The 18,952-nt window shown below is 35.1% G+C and overlaps 1 protein-coding gene across 2 annotated transcripts; it reads right to left on the reverse strand.

Annotated features, from left to right (window-relative positions):
- Positions 1-15,695: 15,695 nt before the first annotated feature.
- On the reverse strand, positions 15,696-18,643 carry LOC122302985 (6-phosphogluconate dehydrogenase, decarboxylating 2). Of its 2 annotated transcripts, none has more exons than XM_043114494.1 (2): positions 18,417-18,643; positions 15,696-17,466 (listed from the first exon to the last, which is right to left on the reverse strand). In XM_043114494.1, exon 2 carries the CDS (start codon positions 17,459-17,461, stop codon positions 15,995-15,997), a length of 1,467 nt encoding a protein of 488 aa, XP_042970428.1. In that variant the 5' UTR covers positions 17,462-17,466; positions 18,417-18,643; the 3' UTR covers positions 15,696-15,994. The 2 variants fall into 2 exon arrangements, with proteins under 2 accessions (XP_042970428.1, XP_042970427.1); XM_043114493.1 differs by having other exon boundaries at positions 15,696-17,469; positions 18,417-18,642.
- Between the last annotated feature and the right edge of the window lie 309 nt (positions 18,644-18,952).

Consider the following 18,952-nt stretch of genomic DNA (forward strand, 5'->3'; position numbering starts at 1 on the left):
GAAAGTTTCCAACAGTTTGCATCTGCATATATAGCCCAAATAAAACCCACGGCCAACCATTATGGCTCTGATTTCTTTACCGACAGCGCACGTACGGTTAATTTGAAGCTAATTTCATACTAATTTTTGACATGTAATACTACTAATTTCATGCTGTTTTTAGCTTTTCTGTTGGGTTAAGGGATAAGGTCATAGATCAGAAGAATTTGAGTCAGAACGCAAGGACAAGATATTGAAATAAGATTATATTTTTGGGAGTAGATCTTCAATGGGACTTTTTAGCGTCAAAATCAGGCCACATCAGAAGAGCACTAACTTTTGACTTCCGTTGATCCCCCGGCCCAGCAGCTAGCTAGCTAGCTGTTTTTACCCCCATTCTTGATCCATGTTATGAATCAGCCGTTTCCATTTCCATGAAGAAACTTAATTCTAAGAAGCACTTGAGAATCTTTGAGAAAAAAAACCAGCAAGACTTGGATGATACCAAAAGAAAACTTTGGCCATTCTACAGAAAGTTATAGATAAGTTCACTTTAATTAATTAGCCTCAATGATTCGATTCATGGCCGAGTCGTGGCATATTTTCTGAGTCAGAAAACTCGAAGTAATTTTTCCTACATGATCATCTGTTTCCTCGTAAATAACATGATCAATTTGTCAATGATGTCATGCATTTTCTCTCATGGTGATCATCAAGGCCAGATAGATTGTGTGTGTATATATATATAATTATAAAACATGGAATAATCGAAGTAGTGGTTAATGGATCAGAAACACCTAAAGATAGAATAATTAAGCTGACTTCCAAATTACCTTTGTTAACCACCGAAGACCCCCGTCTTCCTTTATCCTAATTAATTACTATATATGAGTCTTCCAGTTGGCTACTTTGCCAACTAAGTTTGACAGGAGGGGATGGCAATTGTGTTTATATATAATACGGCACTTGATTAGGCCAGGTTAAAAGACGTGGCTGCTCGAAAATGAATGTAGTCTGGGTACCACTGTGAATATTGGTGGGGTGAGAAATTTATGAACAAGGTTAGTATGGAATGGACATTTTTTTTATTATGAAGTGTGGAATGGACAAAGGAGCAAGTGAAAAGAGGTTGTTTTTTCTCAGAAAATGGCAGATTAGTCTAAAGGGAGTGCACTTAATACGTCAACTTCTGTAGTGGGAGACACGTGAAATGATGATAATTTCCACTAGGATTTGTAAAAATATTGTATCCCACAATTCTGTTGAGTTTCTCATTGACATTGACAGAACCAGCTTCATGCCTCCCCATCAATCCGTCTCATGGCCGCGTATATATTTATATTTTATATGTATGTGTTGGTGGCTGGAAGACTCTTCTGTAATATATTCACGTTGATAGCGCCGTAAAAAAGTTAAGAGAGATATGACGTTGCAGATCATATATATCTAATCAATTTGGATATACCCAATCTTTAATCACTATTTCTCCCTATTCCTGACAAAAGGAATTGTGATGCCTCCAATACAAATAGTAATTATGGACATGAGTCTAAATCACTATGCCTCCCTATTCCTGACACCGCGAGATTATGAGTCTAAATTCGTCTCATCAATATTATTATTGAATTTTGAGGTTGTCAGGGCTGACCCCCCCCCCCCCCCCCCTCTCTCTCTCTCTCTCTCTCTCTCTCTCTCTCTCTCTCTCTCTCTCTCTCTCCGTTCCTTCCATTGCTATAGCAACATTAGGCAATTTTGTCTCATTTCACACATATATATGAATCCCATCACGAGGGAGGAGGCTAGGGAAAGGGGAGGAAATTAACTATATATATTTAGGTACGTAAATAATTAACTCAGGTGGAAACAGCTTGAAAATGATCGATAAGGGATAAGGCCCAAGTCATTGCTTCCCTTTTCTTTTCTTTTTTTTTTTCTTTTTTTTCATGGAAAATCGTCATTAATTGCTTTGTTTAATTGACGTATCCTTTTGGCTGAAAGTGATGGTATTTGCCACGCGGATGGCATGATGCGGCCATGGCCAGCTATATAAGATTGCGATTGAATTAATTCCCAATCCAATTCTTATCAAGCAAGTAATGAGAACCTCTTCCTCACAATTTTCATGTAACTCTCTCTTTTTTTATCACTGTGATCTAGTACGTACTTAATTATTGTCCCTTTGCATATACATCATGAGTTGAAGTTCAATTATTGTAATTGCCATTTTTTAATCCAATTAGTCTGATCAGAACATTAACAAATTATAAAATACTTGAGAAACTCATAGAACATCTTCTACTAGTTTATGTCATGAGAACAATATGTTCATGTCATTGTGTTTGTTGAAAAAACAATGGAGGAAGAAGAAATAAGAATTAACCAATTCATTTACATGCATCATGATCATGATGATCTAGTTCAGCCAAAACCCCACGCTTCTCTTTTATCTAATGAGAACATCGATTCACGAGTCCTCTCTCTATTTCGCATATGAAAGGGATGGAAATTGTGTTCAAACATATTATATGTATTCATCATGGGTTGGTGGACATCGTAAAGGGTCCATCGGGACCAGTCGATCATGATTAATGAGTGGAATGATTTATAAAAGTTGTTGAATGACTTGCAAGCTGACCATGATCAGTTGCATATATAACTTAGGAAGCAAAATTTATTTTCGTCATGACCAGCTCCATCTCCTTTTGTTGGACAGCAATGTATATATATATTAGCATTGCTGTTGAAGGGAGAGCATGACAGGATTTTGGCACTAAGGATGATGTTGGGAGGGTGAAAAGCAACTGGTCGGTTTTATTTAGTACAAACATTGGACGAGCCACTTCAAAAATCATGTGGTTTTAAATGTGGCAAATTAATCCGCAGGATCATGCATGTATATAAATATTTAGTGTCGTTGTGCTGATCACATTATATAGTGGGAGGAAGACATCTGTTGTTCCCAGTTCCACATGTGGACCTGGCCGACGTAGACCCATTGATTCAAAGATACTATATATGAGCCGCTTTTGAATTTAAGAACATCATCTTCTTCGATCTCATCCGGCCACCTAATCGCCACGTAAATAAAGATTGAGCATTGGATAATGAGTACTTAAAGATAAAATATCTATAAATAGTAGTGAAATTATTTATAAATAGTAATAAAATAATTTAACAAAAATGATTTGAGTTAAGATGTTTTATCAATGTGTTTTGAATATATTTTATAATAATAATATTTATTATAAAATTAAAAAAAGTTGTATTATTTTTCTTTATTTGAAAGTTTACAAAATTTATAATGATTATATCATAACTACTATAACATGAAAATTAAAGTTGAAAATTCAAATTTAAAAAATATTTTATATACGAATGATACTTGAGAATAAAATTATGACAAGTTTTGAGATGAAATGAAATCTCATCTAAACAACCCCAGCCTAGATTATAAACATTACACTTACTAATTATATAGTAAGTGTAATATTTAATAATATACAAGTACATATGAGAAACTAGATCCGTGATATTCGTAGTGTAGATAAATGTGCGGTATGCCTAATATTCATGATATCGTTTCGATGCATGCCTCTTAACATAATATAAGAACTGCTACATACATAAAAAGATTATACAAAAATAAATTTAAAAATTGATGCAGTTTTATGAGATCTGTTAGATTTACTTTATAATAAAAGTAATTTTACAATCGAACGTACCACAATAATCTACATCAATCAATTTGTAAATTTATTTTTATATAATCTTTTTGTGTCTAAAACATTTCCCTATATATATAAATATAGCAGGTAATAACCATTTACATCTAAATTGTGACTAAACGCGACTAGCTAGCTAGGTTGACACTTGACGGCAATTAACTTGCATCTAGCTACTTAAATATTCTTAATTGGAGAGGCGTGGGGTACTTAATTTAGACGTACGTACAAGAATGAACTTTGATAGATTTCCAATTGAATATATCCCTCATTTGCCACTATATATAATATTAATTATTTACCACAATTTGGTACATAATTAGAACGATCATGGTTATCCCTAATATTATTATTAAATAAAAATAATTACTGTTGAACCAGAATTTTAAGTGTTCACAACTTCGCACGTACTGCCTGTATATATGCAGGTTATAATCACAACCTTAATTAATTAGGAAATCTTTTAGCTAGTTAGACTATTAATATACAGGGCTGCCGGCCTAACTTCTTGACGTGCAAGAAATCAAGAGAAAAAAAATACATAAATATTTCATATAATTTTTATTACTAATAAATATGGGATTAGATATTAATTATACCACCGCTCGATCCATTGATTTTATTTTCTTTTTGTATTATAAGTGCATCTTTGATGCATGCAACCATCCATTCGCTCAAGATGCTACAATTATACATGAGAAGTGTTAAATAAACTCACAAACAAACCGACGTATATATTCATTAAATTCTTTTGTTTAAAAAAAAAAAAAAAAAAACCTGATCTTTGTCTTGAAGTAATACACCACAACGCAGTGATCATGATCATTACCAATTGGCATCATTAATGAATTATTAGGTATCAAAAAGAAGGAAAAGGAATCTTCCACCCAAATCCAAGCTGCAATCCTAACTCCTCCGGCCTATAAATTCATGAACCGCCATCCTCATTTTGCACTTATACCACCAACCAGAAATCGAAAAGAAAAAATAGTACGAAAAAAATATTAAAAGAGAGGAGAGATATGAGTGCTACAAGCCCGTCATCATCACTCACCGGAGTCCCGCTATGGAAGTCTCCGATCCCATATCTCTTTGGGAGCCTAGCTCTAACGTTGTTACTTATCGCCGTGGCATTGATCGTCTTAGTTTGCTCCTACAGGAAACGTGGTTCCAATTCCCCAGGTGAAAACGAAGACAAGCCAGCTGCGGCAAAGACGATGGATGCAGTGATTGATACCGAGCCAAGGATTGTTGTTATAATGGCCGGGAACGACAAGCCCACGTACTTGGCTACTCCTTCCATTCATTCGACTCACCCTTGTGAGCAAGTTTAATTACTTTAGCCTCACTGATTGCTGTTGAAGAAAAAAAAAATTTTGTTTCTCCAAACTGTTAGAAGAGAGTAGGCTTGTGTCCTTTTGTTCGTTGCTGCTTCTGACTCTTCTTTTTCTGTAGTTTCAAGTTTGTACCATTTTTTGGTTTCTGTTTTACCATTTTCGCGAATATGTAAATTGATGAGCATTAAAGGAGATGATGTTTTGAGCAATCAATCGGCGTCTGGCCTAAAACAATATGTTCGTGAAACCTAAGCAAAGTAATATCAGATAAAGTTCTTATGTCTATGTATATAGTCATCATCCTCAAGGAATAAAAAAATTTCCCGAGACCATTTCCGGTGAAAACTGAGGCTTTTAGATCTTTTTTGTTGCTTTTTTTCTTGATCAACGGAGGATATACTTTCGAATCCATGGCTGCCGAGCGCGCTTCTATTTGTATCAAACTCACTTTGGTTAATTTGCAGTCTTTATTTTCACCTTGTTGAGCCAATACGGCTCTGCAAATTTGGTTGGATATATAAATCTCTCCAAATCCCCATAGACCATGCAACAGCAGAAGCTAAAACAACAGGGCAGAAAGTAATCCCAGAACAGTGCAGAAAACAGAGCAGCTAGTACATGAATAACAACAGCTTGTTAATGGCAATAAAATAGGTACGATGGATCCATCGACCATCAAACTGACCCTGGTTTACTTTAGTTATAATCTTCACTCTAGCCTTGATGTGGGATCTGTTATCTATACTAACCCTGGCCCTGGTTTTATTAATATTGAAATCATTTACTAGTGACAAGCAATTAGAATCCATCCTTCTCAGTCATATTTTTCCAACCTCTCAAGTCTAGATAGAAACATTTCGAAAAAGTACTGTTCAAATAATCACCCAAAATAAGGTTTCCAACCCCACCTTCCCATGTCCAAAATGAACATTTTAAGGTCAATAATATTCCTCAGTCACGAGGTGATCATAATGTCAATCAAAAATCACGTAAGAAATGTCCCTATTGTTCAAGATCGAGAGGCATTGGGGCGCATGTGAGGTGCCCTTAGGTGTATTTTCATTTCGCGCGGCCTCTCCTCTATTGAGACGCCGAACCCATCTATTTCCTAAGGTGCCGACAATGCACTTGTTTTTCACCCCAAAAGTTGTTTTTTTGTTTGTTCGTTTTTTTTTTTTTTTCCATATCAACTTTGTGGACGCGGCGGCTTGGAGACTCAAATATGTCAAAAATAGCCTCGTTGAAAAGCTCGTAAAAAGGCCATTGGCACAGTAGTGAGTAATGGCGGACATGATCCATGCAGATAATTCTCCACAGCCGTCGTGCATATAATTCTCTGTGGTTTCTGACATATTCCTCGGGATATTCTTGAATACTGTGACAAAGCCAACCCTAGGGTCATATCATGTCGATCGATGGTCTTTTTATTTTTTTTTACATGAGTGAGAGGTTTGCATCTATTTCTTCTATCTGGAAACTAATAATCTTTTTGCCATCTAAAAGAACTTGGCCGATGGCATTTTTAGTACTGTAGATTATTGTTCATTTTGTGAAGAGGTGACAAATATTTTTTTGAATTCTCACCTGACACTAGTTGAGATTGTTACTTGTTATTTATTTAAATATCTATAAGTATTAATTGTAGATACATCCAAAAGATGATAAAATAAAATAATTATATTTAGAGGCAATTTGTATTGAGAAATTACTTCATCATTATAATTTTTTCAAATTTTTTTATAAAATATAATAAACAATTCTACTTTTTCAAATCTCAATTCAATATTTTCAAATTCTAAAACAATAATAATATTAAAAATAATATTTTAATAATATTTTATTCAACTTTTATCTAAATCAGTCATCTCATCCCATCTCACTATCCAAACAACTCCTCAAAGGTATATCAAAATTCAAACTAAGTCTAAACTAATTATTTTGAATTTTGAACATTAAAAAATATTTCAAAATTCAAACTAATATTATTGTACGTTTCAGATGACGTTTATCTTGAGGATTAATGTTTGGCTGAGACATATCTAGAACAATCATAGAGTTTGAACTGGCTGTCTCTGGTGAGGATGTCTCCATACATGCTCCCGGCGTTAACTTATGGTTGGCGACAGAAAAATGAACCTTTGAATGTTCAAATTAAAAGCGAACAAAGACCAGTTTCCACCATCTTTTTGAGAAAGATCATCTCAGAGAGGACCCGAACAACTATGCTTACGCATGGCAGCATGACATCCTTAATATATATACAAGGATGTAATTAAGCTGAGAGGTCTGCATCATGGCTGTCTGCGTCCTAGCTAATCCATTTATAAAGCTGTTTTCATTCATGCTGTGGGTTGGTAACTTTTGACTTAAACCTCAACAAATGATCTATAATTTTATCCGGATCATGTCTTGTAACTTCTGGTCAGCTTCATATATATTATCCGTTAATCTCTTCTAGTCTAGGTTTTTATCATTGTACGTTAATGGAGCTAGCTTGTGGGAAATTGGAATGGTCTGTAAATTCGATCGCGAGGATAATTATATATCTTTTACAAATTATTATATACATGAATATGGCCGTGATCTTAATTAATATTACATATTTCTTTTTCTTTTCTTTTCATGTATCATCTTTCTTTTACTTCCTCTTCTTTTTGCTATATATGAATTAATATTACTTTTTTTTTTTTCTAAAACTAAAAAGGAAATTACTTGCAAGGGTATTAATACCGATTAACTTAAAAAATGGCCACGAAACTAGTGCTTGTGTAGCATGATCGATGCAGCTTGTGTGAAAAATAAATAAAAATAAAATAAAATAAAATACCCTGAAGTCAACGAAGAATTATCCATCTCCTTCGATTGTTAGCATGATGCACTTCATGAGATGGAAGTCTAGAGCTAATTATTGTACTGATTAATGGAGAAATAACAAATAATATTTAAACTGAGAATAATTAACTAAGATATATGTAGTAGTCATGTATGTTTAAATAATGTTTTATCGCCTGGACTAATTATATCTAATTAATATAATCCCTGGTCTCCCATTACATGATGATTACTAAATAATATTAATTGCACTCTTCCAATACGCTACGAATAATCGTGGCATTGGCCAACGCATGCATGAGTACTACTTTGATACATTAAGGTAAATATAATTTATTTGATTTGATTTTTGCAGTCGCTATATATTAAGGAATATTAAAACTGAACACGCGAAGACTTATATATAATTAAAAGCATATTATATGGGTATATATATATATATATATGTATAGTTTGTAATGGTACTAGACAAATTAATAAATAATACGAAGAAAAATTATAAATTTATTTATTGACACATTAAATATATTATTGATATAAAATTATATATATGTCACATATTCAATGAATATAAAAAAATAATTTTTAATTTATTTAATAACTACAATAAACTTACGATAAAATATAATTATATGCTTACAAAAAAAAAAACATATCTTATTTTTTATCTGAATAAAAAAAGTTTAATTGGAGTAAGTTATATATAATTAAAAGCTGGGGTTGCCTGCAGCTTTCTGAAAAACAGTACTGATCGAATAAGCAACGTCATTTGAACCAGGCCGCTGGCCAAAACCTGCATGATGATCATATGCTAATTTTCATGTGCAATCTTTAGGCCATTCTGCACCGAAGAATATATATATATATATATATATATATGTGTGTGTGTGTGTGTGTGTGTGTGGTTTTGAGTCATGATTAGTGAGTATATACCACATAAATTAAAAGAATGTCATTGAGGCCACCACCACCACCAATAGAGGTTTTTGACAGATATATTGTACTGTTGTCGATACAGCATATCTGTCGAATTAAACTCGTACAATTAATTTGGTCACAATTTATTTTGACGCCATGCAGCATGCATGCATGTCGATCATCATCTTCTCTCTCTCTCTCTCTCTCTCTCTCTCTCTCTCTCTCTCTCTCTCTCTCTCTCTCTCTCTCTCTCTCTCTCTCTCTCTCTCTCTCTCTCTCTCTCTCTCTCTCTCTCTCTCCATATTACCAATTAATATCTAGCTAGTACATGAGTAAATCTCTCTTTAAGTTATATATAGTTGCACGAAGCTTGTATATGTTGATGAAAAACTATACAAGTAATGGGCAATTACGTAGTACTCAGTTTTAAAATATATATATATATAATCTGTCGGTCTTGTAAATATTCTTTCTTGCATGCGGCATCAAATAATTAATAAATAAGTTAAAAACAGAAAATTCTATTAATTTAATGCCACATAATTTGGAAATATTGAATAATAATATCACTTCTAAAAAAATATTGTTAACTTTGAAATGATCCTTGGACCTCTTTGTATCCTAGCTAGCTAGCTTCTTAATTTGTAGAAGACTACTGGGTAGCTAGTGGATCGACCTTTTTGACAAAACGAAGAGGAAGTAGTGATGATCCAAATAAGTCTAAAAGGTTGAATGGAATTAATGTTGGATGTTGATCGAAGAGTTGGAAGAAGATTGATGATGATCATGATGTTAAGATTGAATGACTTTGATACAGCAACTGATCATGCAAAAGCAAAAGCAAAAGCAGTACCAAGTGTTAATTTCCACCACTTCAATATATTATATGATCTTCTAGTACTGGGAGACAATTGATCCAGATTTTCTCGATCCCCGGCCGGCCTGATCTATCGATCTCATAGGTATCTATTATACATTAATGCCACTACTTTATTCTTAATTAATAATTATATCTTACTTATGCAATTAATTAAACGTTCCAAATCGAAGTTGCTGATAATCATCACGGACCCAATATAATATTTTCATGTTTTCCACATAATTAATTGGACCATATTGAAAACAACTAGCTAGTTTTAATCATGTTGTAATTACAATTGCAAGAATATTCTAATTAGGGTAATTTATTACCCATTAATAATTCCATGTAGTAGGAAATTATATATAAGGTAGTCCCAAAGTGGTGAAGGATCTGGAAAAGGACATGCATGCATTCTTTACCCGCGCATTCGATCTCTTCTGTTAATTTGTTGAATTCATTTAATTTTCGGTAATAATAGATATTGCAATATATTAAGTGTTTGACCTTATACGCACATACATTAATTTAATTGATTAATGTACTCGCAAGGAACTGATGTGTGACGTCATGCGTACGTACGTATTAGTTTAATGGGATTAACCTAGCTAGCTAGCTAGCTATTATATGTATTCCAAATTAGACGATTCTATGTTTTACCACTGTTCATGATTACTGTTTGGCAAGAGCCAAATTAATTCAAAGTTCATACTAAAATACTCAAAATTGTATTAGAGTGGGCGTCCGGTCGTCTCGATTAGATTATACATTTTATTGCGTTGTTGCATCATTAAAGGCTAAAGCCTACTCTCTCTCTCTCTCTCTCTCTCTCTCTCTCTCTCTCTCTCAAAAAGTTAGCCTTTTTCTTCAAAAACTACCTCACAAAGCTCCCTCCATTGATCTTCCTAAAGGAAGAAGAACAAGAAACGCTCCGGCTCCCCTACTGTGCCGCCTAGTCCCTAAAGGTTCAAACAGGCAGTCAGACTATACGAATGAAAGACTCATAACTCTTTGACAGCAAGTAAAGAGGAATGGGCAACCCGACATATCACACATGCCAAAAGCAAACAAGACAGAGGGTCACACTACATTTATGACACCTAACCGACAGTGCGGAGGAAGCGGCATGTACCTCTGACACAGGGAGTGAACATCTAACCCCGAAAGTTAGGCATATAAGCCGATCCCCACGTATCAAGATAATTCTCTCTCTAGACTCTATAAACTCTTCCTACTCACTTATACACTCCTCTAAGAGATACTAACTTTAGCGTCAAAGACTTTCTGGCCACCATCACAGCCATTGTCTCGTGGTGTTTTTTTTTTTTTGTGTCTGCATGTCCAATACCAAAAACCTAAGCTACTAAAGGTCCGATCCAAAAGCATACGAAACAAGAAATTAACATTTAGTATGACTCTTAATTTTATCAACGATTCACTATAAGTTATATTTTAATTGCTTGGAAAAACAAAATTTTCTTCATAAGAAACAAAATCCAATATATAATATAGTGCGTTAATCATGTCCCTCAATATGCCACGTGCCTCTGCCAAACACCCTTAGATTTCATGCTATCGATATCTTCAAGTATGAGAGAACAGTACTACTTTTGAGAGCTCGATCCAGTACTATTGATATCATTTAACTATATATTAATTAAGCATCTGTTAAAGCACATGAGCAAAAAATCTTCCATGGCATTAATTTTATGCAGTCTAGAAGACCCCAATTAAGGCGAAAACTCAGATCGAACAAGAACTATATATGTAGTCAATGGACCACCAACCTCCTTAAGTTCCAATTACAGTACTTGTATTTTTTCTTGAAGGCACTTATGAAAGTCTTTAGCATTCTGTACCAAAGGCCCTCCTCCCGGCCCCCTGCTTTTAACCAAAAAAAAAAAAAACCCAAAGGAGAAAAAAAAAAAAAAAAAAAAAAAAAAAAAAAAAGCAGGATTTGCTTTGATCTAATCATATATATATATATATATAAGATAAAGCAGTACTTTTGAAAGCTGCCGGATTCAACAAGTCACTGTACATGAAGAAGTAAAAGGCATCTGTAAGTGCATATAACAGAGAATCTTCCTGATCTCTTACCAAGAGGACCATTATTTTATTTATTTGCACTAATAAATTAAAAACTCCAAACAATTCAAATTCCCTCCCTTTCATGATCGAATTCATGAACGAACAACCTCATTCTACTTCACAACCATTCTTTTTGGATGTTACTTTTGGAAGCCAATCTCTCACCAAGTGATCACTTTTGACATCCGTCCGTTTACAGGTATCTTTAGAGGCACAACAAAGAATCTTCCATCCTCAAACTAAGGGCACCATGGTAATCATCAGTACACACACGTCTATATGGGAAATGTTTTAATGAAAATGATTATACTAAAACAACTTCATAAACTAACGTGGTTTGATATAGTTTATCAGATTATAAAGTTATTTTATTATAAAGTAAATCTAACGAATTAGACGAAGTCAGGTCAATTTGTAAGATTATTTTGTATAATCGTTTTTGGTACTCCCTACATATATATATATATATATATATATATATATATATGATTTACTAATTAAAGCTCAACGTGTCAAATAACCCCACTATATATATATCCATAAAAAACCAAGCTCTTATTCCATTGCACTAAAACCAGCTACAGCCCCCATTACACTTGCACCAAAATTAGGTTAATTATAGAGAGAGAGAGATCAGAGATGAGGCCGCCAACCAGATCAACATCAGCGTCGGTGACCAGTGCCCCCGATCTATCGAAGTCTCCGGTACCTTACCTCTATGGTGGCTTAGCTATGATGATAGTACTCATTGCCGGGGCATTGGTGATCCTAGTATGCTCATACCGAAAGCCCGCTTCGAGCAGATCATCGGGCCGTGAACGAGGAGAAACGCCAGCATTAATGCCCACGAACAACGACGTCACGGTGCAGCAGCTTGATGCAGAGCCAAAGATTGTTGTCATAATGGCCGGGGATGACAAGCCCACGTACATAGCTAAACCGGTCACTTCCAGTAGTACAAATTGCTCTACTCATGATCTGCAACTGATCATCTAGATCATGATGCTTCAGCTTCAATCCTGTTCTGCAAAGATCGAGTATTCCTGTCCATTTTAGCAATAGCTGCTGGAATATGCATGTACGTTCGCTTATGAATAATTACTAAAGACTTTAATTTTGAAGAAAGAAACGATCATAACCTGGTCTCGCTAGAAATTATATATATATATATATATATATATATATATATCCTTACTTATCCAAATTAAGTTGCTAGTTCTCGTCGTCCACAGGTTCTAATGATATGGATCAGGATGCATGCATGCATGTGCTTTTTATTCAAATAATAATAGTAAATAAATTCTGGCCGGGCCGGTTTCGATGATCTGTGACATGAAGTAATTCCTAAATGTGATGTGCATGCTCTCTCTATCAGATCGTCTAGAGTAGTACTCTAATATCCCAATTAGCCCCTCTAATTAAATAAGTTGTCTGCTTGATCATGATTACAAAAACAAAACAACGTCAAATTAGCAACTATATTATAGGTAGTCAGAAAATAGATTATCCCTAGTCCCTGCGTACCATCATATATTCATATATAATTAGGGAATTTTAATCTTGGAATGCAGAAAAATCTTGATGTACGTTTGCCCACATGAATACATGATGATATTAGTTTTAATCAGCGTGCAATTAAGGACAATCTCCCAAGTTAAATTAACAATATTCTGATGCATTCATGGAATGTATGTTGCGAATGACATAGTACTACTGCAATTCTTAGGACCAATAAAATGAAAAATGCATGCTATAAGATTAATATATATATCAATACATTTTTGTACTGCTCGATCGATCGGACTTCACTTTAAATGACGGCATGCGCGCATTCCACAAATATATGAGTACATGACCGGCCAGCACGTCCAGATCGTTATAATTCTGTTCAAACTCCGATCCTTGATTTTCCTGCCCGCTGGATATCGACGGAAAAGCATTAACAGTTTAGTATTATTATTTTGACCAGGGATAGCAGCACTAGTACGTGTATGCGCAGCTTGCTAATAAGCATATATAATATGCCATGACTTATGCTCGATCCACAAGATGCCCCAAATATTAAATATTGTTAATTCCAAACTGATCATCATGATGTGTATATATATATGCATGTACTTGGATGGAAAAAGGGGAGGAATACTAAAGCACGCGAGGTCGTAAGAACTGAGTCGGTCGATCATGTACGTGCGAGTAGTAGTAGTACTAGTGATCGAGAGGTGCTGCTTGATGATTCTCAGCCCAGTGCAGTACCGATCGATCGAGTAGATCATGTCATTCAATATTAGATATATGGTATATAGGCTAGCATAGCCTAGCCTTGGACATCTGATCGAGTAACGTTTTCTTTTCCTTACATAAATCTAGCTAATTAAGCCTCTTTATCACGATCATCTTTTCTAGGGGTCGTGCTTCTTTCTTTGGCTGGCCATCTATTATTTGGTTCTCTATGATCACCAAAAGTTGGTTCTTTTATGTCGTGGAATTTGCATGTATATATGTATGTATGTACACACACCCGGGCATGCATGCCGCATTGGTGTCAATGCTAGATAGCACGTCTGTTAAAATGAGTTTTGAAACTACTACATCCACCTCTATACATTTGTTTTTTTAACATGATGGAATGACGGCCCGTATTAGTAGTACAAATAGGTTGGGTATCTACGGAGCTGCATAGAGACTTGAGCCTTGAGGTATTAGTAATTAATTAATAGTGATTCTCGATCAATTTGCCAGTATTATAGTGTAAGTCTTTCACTTAATTTAAAAAATATATATCATTCAACATTAAAAAATATTTTCCTAACACGAGTTTAAGATTTATCAAGTTTTTTCAAAATGAGTACGTGAAATTTGCACACTTTAAAACTATAAATATCATTTCTTTTTTATTTTTAATCTTAAAAAATTTTACTTACAAACCTGTATGGTACTTTAAAATTTGAATGTTACCTATCATAACATTTGAGCTGAATCCATAAAAAAGTAAGCAATAACTTGAGAATTAATGATTTTAAAAAAAGAAAGATTACTACTGTTGCTGAAATAGCATATTCTAAGGCTAAGATTTTGAAGCAGCTCGTGTTCATTATTAAAACCACTAAAAAAATAATTATATTATATACAGCGGTCCGACAAGGATCTTTTGAAGATCCTTTTCCATTTATTTGTTGTTTTCTCCGGGTCCAAATAGCCAAAATGATTAGCTGCAGGAAAATCATGAAGGTCTAGTTTGAAAGATATACACAAGAAAGATACGGCATACTCGTGATGAACAACAAAAGACTAGGGAAGATGGACATTTTATCTTAGAGGAAGGAAGAACTATAGAAATACAGGATTTTCTGTTTATAGTAGTTAAAACCACTCAAAAAATTAATGAGATTCCAATTAGGGTCAAAATCATTAATTAGGAGAAAAAAAATGAAGGAAACTCTGTTAAAACGAAAAATGATAACAACACATTCTGTTTCAATTGTTTTCTGGTTGAATTTTGTAATGTGGTGTTTCCCAAATGAGAGTTATACAATGATTGTTTCTGTTTGATAAAAAGAAAAAAAGAAATCATTTTTCACTCAATAGCAACAAAAGGGGAAAAATGAATACGACACAACCAAAACATTGTGATTGGTATGTCAACATGTTATTTCTAACAGGATTTGGATTTCACTGCATTACAGGTTATTGAAGAATCCTAAATTTAAACCAAGTTAGGGCACAATAATAACATTTAAAATAAATTACCAAAGTACCTTTTTACTCCTTTCCAGTGCTCTCCGCTGATCTGGTTGGTTAGGCAACAGTCTAGCAAATTGCATTCACTTTCTTCCAAAGAGAGAGACAAATGAAAATCCCAATGTTGGAATATGTGTGAGTAATCTCTAGTAACAATGAGAGATATCATCGAGTTGTGCAACATAACCACTTCGGGATATAAAAAAAAATGGATCAAGATACATAACAAAACTCTTTATGATGCTTATTAATGTTCAAACGTGTCTTGCCCCACAGTGAAAGGCGTCTTCTTAAAAAGAAGAAAGATCACATATTGGATTATTTTGAAAGGAAAACACAAAAGTTGTGAACGATTTGCCACAACCGTGACAAACAACACAAATACAATTCAAATGATTCAACAGGAAAAAGAGGATAATTTCACCAAGTAGAGTTGGCGTCAGCTCTGCCCAGCAGAGTCCAGAGAAGATACTATTAGGAATATTTTGAGTCCAGACCAAGTAGAATACGACCAGGCATTAATGCTTAGACTGTTTGGCAAGCTTGAACCATTCAGTATGGAAAGATCCCTCCACATCAATCCTTTCATACGTATGAGCACCAAAATAGTCTCTTTGAGCTTGGACCAAATTAGCTGGCAATCTTTCCCTTCGGTAAGAATCAAAGTAAGCAAGACTGGCAGACATGCCCGGGGTGCTAATACCTGAGTTAATAGACAGGCACACAACTCTTCTCCAGGCGGATTGTCGCTCAATAATTTCCTTTGCAAACTCTGGATCCACAAGAAGGTTTGCCAGATCAGGGTTCCTATCATATGCCTTCTTAATTCTGTCCAAGAATATGGCTCGGATGATGCAACCCCCCTTCCAAATCCTAGCCAATTCCCCCAACTTCAGGTCCCACCCCTTCTCAATACTCTTTGCACGGATCAGATTCATTCCCTGTGCATAACTGCATATCTTGGATGCATAAAGAGCTTGCCTTACATCATCAACCAACTTCTTCTTGTCAACAGCTTGGTCAGTCAAGATATCACCAAACCCACCAGATTTGAAGACTTTGGCAGCTTCAACTCTTTCCTCCTTTAATCCACTGAGGAATCTTGCGTCCAAAGAGGATTCGATTGTGGGAGCTGCAACTGATAGGTCAGCAGCTTGCTGTACGGTCCATTTACCAGTACCCTTCATGCCAGTTTTGTCCAGAACCTTGTCAACCAAATATCCCTCACCCTTATCATCCTTAATTCCAAATATATCTGCAGTGATCTCGATCAAGAAGCTCAGAAGTTCCCCCTTGTTCCATTCTGAAAAAACACTCTGAAGCTCCTCATTTGACAACTTTCCAACAGATTTCAGTACATCATAAGCCTCTGCAATCAGCTGCATATCACCATACTCAATTCCGTTATGAATCATCTTAACAAAATTACCAGAGCCACCTTTGCCTATGTATGTCACACAGGGGCCACTGTCTCGAACTTGAGCTGCAACTTTCAGCAGAATGTCTTCAATGTTCTTGAAAGCCTCGAAGGACCCTCCAGGCATCAAAGAGGGTCCATGTCGAGCACCCTCCTCGCCACCTGAAACTCCCATTCCAAGGTACAGTAAACCCAATTCAGCCATGGCTTTCTCTCTTCTCTCAGTGTTCTCATACCACTCATTACCACCATCAATGATACAATCACCCTTCTCCAGGTAAGCAGAGAGTGTCTTTATGGTTTGGTCAACCGGTGCCCCAGCCTTAACTAGCATAATGATGACACGAGGTTTCTGGATGGAGTGCACAAAAGATTCGGGATCATGGAAACCAAATAGAGGAAGATCTCCTTCCTTCTTAGCTCGCTCAACAGTCTCATCAACTTTTGAGGTAGTTCGATTATATACAGAAATTGGAAAGCCTTTCTCAGCAATGTTGAGAGCCAGGTTTTGGCCCATGACAGCAAGACCAGCAAGGCCAATTCTTGTAGTCTGGGAGGGTGCAGCCATATTCTCTTCTGCCCAAATTCGATGTTGTCAGTGAAACAAAGCCAAGCATTGTCAGTTAAACAAAAGTTCATACAAGAACCTTAAAGAAAAAATAAAAAGAAAAAAAGTCGGAATGCTCTTATGAAAGCTTTAAATTACCCGAGTTCATGAAAAATAAAACTTCATAAGATCACAAAAGCAATCAACAAAGGAATCTTTTGACAAAGACCACATGGACAGTTCAACCAACATTCAGATAATACTTAAGAAAGTCAAGTTTATTTCGTTTTGAAGAAGATAACAATTCCAAAAAATCCTCTAGATACTCACGGAAGGATAAAACTACCAGCATCTTATGATTACTAATGAGGACAAAAAATTATACGTTTGCAGGTACGAATTCCTTTTCCTTACAAACTTGTTCTCAAGGCAGATCCAAAAGAAAGGACAAGATCAAGTTTTTAATTACTCATCACAAAATTTCAGTCAACCATAGCATAACCAACTAGAATCGCCGCGTATTGTTAACCAGAAAAACATGACGCGCCGATCCTTGATCACAAAAAGTTTTGTAGTTAAAATAAAAACCCATTAAAAACAGAGATTGAGAAGAATATCCAAATATCTGTCTCTCATAATTTCAAAATGATCGATCCATGGGACAAAATCCCAGGGGAAACATGAATCATACAAATCTCTGACTTTTCACCCGGGATACATGGTATTCAAGCCAGATTCACCTGCGAGATCTTCCCCGAACACTCGAATCCGATATAGAAGCGACACAAATATATTAACAGGTAGCAGTAAAACAAACGGAAACAAAAGAATGTAAACCAAATTTAATCTAAATGTAAGAAAACACTCGACTTTATCAGATAGCTTTATATTTTGGTAATGAACTTCGGCAGACAGATCATCAATTTATACGAAAACAAGCATTTAATCAGAACCCAGAAAGCTAAACGACCCAAACCTTGAAATTTTTCTTCGCTGGTCGATGAAACTGACTGAAATTCAGGGAAAAGTAAGCAAAACTCTAGAAATCAAAGATCTGGGTCGGAGAGCAGAATAGGTAGTCCGGATCCCGGTACCAACCACCACCAGACTAAGACCTTAGATAAGTAACATCAGCACCTCTCTCAGCAGGTCAAGTTTGACCACCTGTTGGTAGGTGGAAAATCCTCTACAGTGATCTGACGCCCGGGTTTCGCCATGTCATGGGTCTAAAATCAAGGTTTCTTTTTTTTTTTTTTTTAGACAACTAATTGATTTTTCTTTTCAATAATTAAACATTAAATTTCAATTAGATTTTCTAATCAGGAAGGAGGGTATTGAGTCTTGAGAATTTGTATTGTTTCCTCATATAGCTGCAAGTTAGGATTTTTTTATATTAATCCATCTGCTATGATATTAATAATTAGATAGTAGTGTAAATGGATATATAGTATTTTCATCTTCTGATAGGATAATGCCATTAAAAAATTACTACTTACAAAAGTTTTTAATGAT

The sequence above is a fragment of the Carya illinoinensis genome, chromosome 3, assembly GCF_018687715.1.
Source record: "Carya illinoinensis cultivar Pawnee chromosome 3, C.illinoinensisPawnee_v1, whole genome shotgun sequence".
NCBI lineage: Eukaryota > Viridiplantae > Streptophyta > Magnoliopsida > Fagales > Juglandaceae > Carya > Carya illinoinensis.

Coding starts and splice junctions, on each gene's coding strand:
- LOC122302985 (XM_043114494.1), bottom strand. CDS start 17,461: ATGGCTGCACCCTCCCAGACTACAAGAATTGGCCTTGCTGGTCTTGCT.